Source organism: Octopus bimaculoides, chromosome 16 (genome assembly GCF_001194135.2).
Source record: "Octopus bimaculoides isolate UCB-OBI-ISO-001 chromosome 16, ASM119413v2, whole genome shotgun sequence".
Taxonomy (NCBI): domain Eukaryota; kingdom Metazoa; phylum Mollusca; class Cephalopoda; order Octopoda; family Octopodidae; genus Octopus; species Octopus bimaculoides.
Genome location: NC_068996.1, coordinates 22646749 through 22649868, shown reverse-complemented (window position 1 = coordinate 22649868; position 3120 = coordinate 22646749). Strand labels below are relative to the sequence as shown.

At 36.3% G+C, this 3120-nt stretch overlaps 1 protein-coding gene and 1 long non-coding RNA gene across 2 annotated transcripts in view; one reads left to right on the top strand and one right to left on the bottom strand.

Annotated features, from left to right (window-relative positions):
* Positions 1–594, bottom strand: part of LOC106876101 (uncharacterized) — a 78162-nt gene extending 77568 nt beyond the window's left edge. The window contains exon 1 of the long non-coding RNA XR_008265703.1: positions 484–594. This is a non-coding gene — a long non-coding RNA (uncharacterized LOC106876101). The remainder of the gene's footprint in view (positions 1–483) is intronic.
* Positions 595–682: 88 nt separating this feature from the next.
* LOC106870286 (MORN repeat-containing protein 3) overlaps positions 683–3120 on the top strand; it is a 19598-nt gene continuing 17160 nt past the window's right edge. Inside the window, exon 1 of the mRNA XM_014916306.2 lies at positions 683–839. Coding sequence (XP_014771792.1) covers positions 683–839 — 157 coding nt within the window. The remainder of the gene's footprint in view (positions 840–3120) is intronic.

Sequence of the window (3120 nt, the reverse complement as noted above, 5' to 3'; positions counted from 1 at the left end):
ATATATATATATATATATATAATTGGTTAAAGTGTACTTTTAAACTACAACTCACCACGCGCATAGAGATTATGTCAACTTTTCCAACAAGAGTTATGTTTCTTTACAACTTGTCGCTTCATCAAGCAATTTCTTGTACGCGTGTGTGTACTTGGAAAATATATATGTATACACATCTAAAAAATATTTCACTCACATGCATAAATACACTGACTGGTAAAATAATGGAAATATAGAAAAATGGTGGAAAAGTTTTCCAAAAACTATGGGGTACAATAAATACCATTTTCGTTACATACGTAACGAAATTATTTTTAATTGGTCAGCTATATAACTTACTATGATAAACAAAGTTTACAAAACTAATTGTAAGTTAGGTTATTTGTTTTCAACAAATGTGAAAAAAAATCAAGTTTTTAAAAGCCGTTTTCCAATTCAAAACAGATGTTAATTATACATTAAGAAGATATAGAGGTCACTCACTCATCCAAGGTAAAGATTAATTGTCCATCTTCCTGGAACCACGCGGTTAACGAAAAAAAAAGGGGCAGCGCTGTAAATTCACTAAGATAGCAAGATTTGTCGGCCTTTAATCTCCTTGGTAACAAATAACAATTATTATAGTTTATTGTAAATAACAGCAACGTTAGTGATTTCGTTCAGTTTACAACTCCAGCCAGACATGAAGAAATCTATACCTGTTGGTAGACGCACCAAAACTGTACAACCATTATGGGTGAAGTGGGACGAACTTGCACAGAAGAACGGTGTACGCCATACTGTGTACTCTGTAAACGGTGACCAGTTTACGGGTGAATGGTTCAACAATATGAAACACGGTACATAGTTAATCTAATTGTATTACTACTCTTCTCTAATGAACAGTACGTATTGTAAATATGACCTACCTGCACTAGTGTGCCCCACCCACTATTTGTTTCCTCATATCTTTCAGAAAAATTGATATTTTTTAATGCAATGTTCTACAGATACCTTTCAGATTGTGTAGATTACGATTTTTTTCATAATTTATTGTGAAAATTTTTTACGGATAGGAGTTTCAGGTAATTTATGCAATTCGATTAAGATCCCTAATAACATTCAAAACTTTTCTACAAATACCTCTCAGATGGTGTAAATACTGATTATATCAGAATTTAATATTAAAAAAAAAATGTGGGCGCGTACACACATATTGGTACACACTACATAATTTTTGTTTCAAAATTTCCAATTTTATTTTGTAGAATAATATGTTGCAGGTGTCAGTATGTATGTTCGTGATTTTTTTTTTTGTTTTTTTTTTTTGATTTTATATTTTAACATCAAATTATGATATAATCATAATCTACACCATCCGAACGTTATTTGTAGAAAGTTTCATTAAGGTATATCCATTTCTCTGACAGTTATAAGGAAACAAAATTAAAGAGCGGGACACATTGTGCAGGTATGGTAAATATTACTATATCATCTCTTTCACAATGAAATAACATCTCAAATTATGTGCTTTTATCGATAGGAAGATAAAAAGAATTTTAACCTATACATTGGGGATTCTTATCGTTGTGGTTCTAAGTTGAAAAAAGAAAGTAAGAAAAATCCGGATGTGTACTCGCCAGGCAAGGGACTTTATCTGAACAGTGTTTTAAACTAAAACAGTTATAGCGTGGAATATACATAATTAGCTATTCAAAAACATACGACTGCTACCTTCACTTAAACATCTATTATTTGGAGAGAACATTTTCATCGCACCAACTGCGACCTTGTCATTGATACAATTCCACTGCATTTCAGTGTATTTCTTGATAAATAAATAAAAGATATGTTCATAGTCACTGAATAATTGTCTTTAATGACGGAGGTTCTACAATCCTTGTCATGCTAGAAGCAGCAGCCAGTTCCAGGTCAAATCCCACCTTGTTGTTCATGTAATTTATATTTCCAAAGAAAAATATGCAATGTATTGCCCAAACCAAACAAGTATGAACTGGTAATGTTTATGCCCTTCTAATATCAGCCACCTTCGATATACCCAGTGCCCCCTTGGGGTGGTACCTCCCACACTGAGAACTGCTCATCTAGAGGCTAACTAGTTTAGTTGTCATCAGATAATTTTGACTACATCGAAGTTTCTGTTTTAGAAGAGGACAGTATGAAGTTGTGATGTACATGCTTTTCTCAAAAACTTGAGGTACATATTTGAAGTGAACACCTGGGTATAAAATTCATACTATTGCTAACTATCTTACCAGTTGTACTAAACTAGAGAATATTGGAAGGTGTTCACAAATAGCTTCTACTGATTATGCTTTCATTTTCCTGTAAGTGCAGGTTATTAAGAACTTTGGTTCTTAGCCAAGTGGTATCAGGTTCAATCCCACTATGTGACACCATGGGGAAGTGACTTCTACTATAGCAGTGAACTAACGATATATATATTGCATTATATGTGTGTCTGTGTTTGTATATACACACACACACACACATAGATATATATCATCATCATCGTTTAACGTCCACTTTCCATGCTAGCATGGGTTGGACGATTTGACTGAGAACTGGCGAACCAGATGGCTACACCAGGCTCCAATCTGATCTGGCAGAGTTTCTACAGCTGGATGCCCTTCCTAACGCCAACCACTCGGAGAGTGTAGTGGGTGCTTTTATGTGTCACCCGCATGAAGGCCAGTCAGGCGGTACTGGCAACGGCCATGCTCAAAATGGTGTATTTTACGTGCCACCTGCACAGGAGCCAGTCCAGCGGCACTGGCAATGACCTCGCTCGAATGTTTTCTCACACGTTACCAGCACAAGTGCCAGTAAGGCGACGCTGGTAATGAACATGCTCAAATGGTGCTACTTACATGCCACCGGCATGGAAGCCAGACAGCTGCTCTGGCAATGATCACACTCGGATACGTGCCAGTCATCGAATTTGGTTCAATTTCGGTTTCACTTGCCCCACCAGGTCTTCGCAAGCAGAGTTTAGTGTCCAATGAAGGAAAGGTTGGCATGGGTGCCAGTCACCGAATTTGGTTCGATTTCGATTTCACTTGCCTCAACAGGTCTTCACAAGCAGAGTTTAGTGTCCAATGAAGGAAAGGTACACATAAG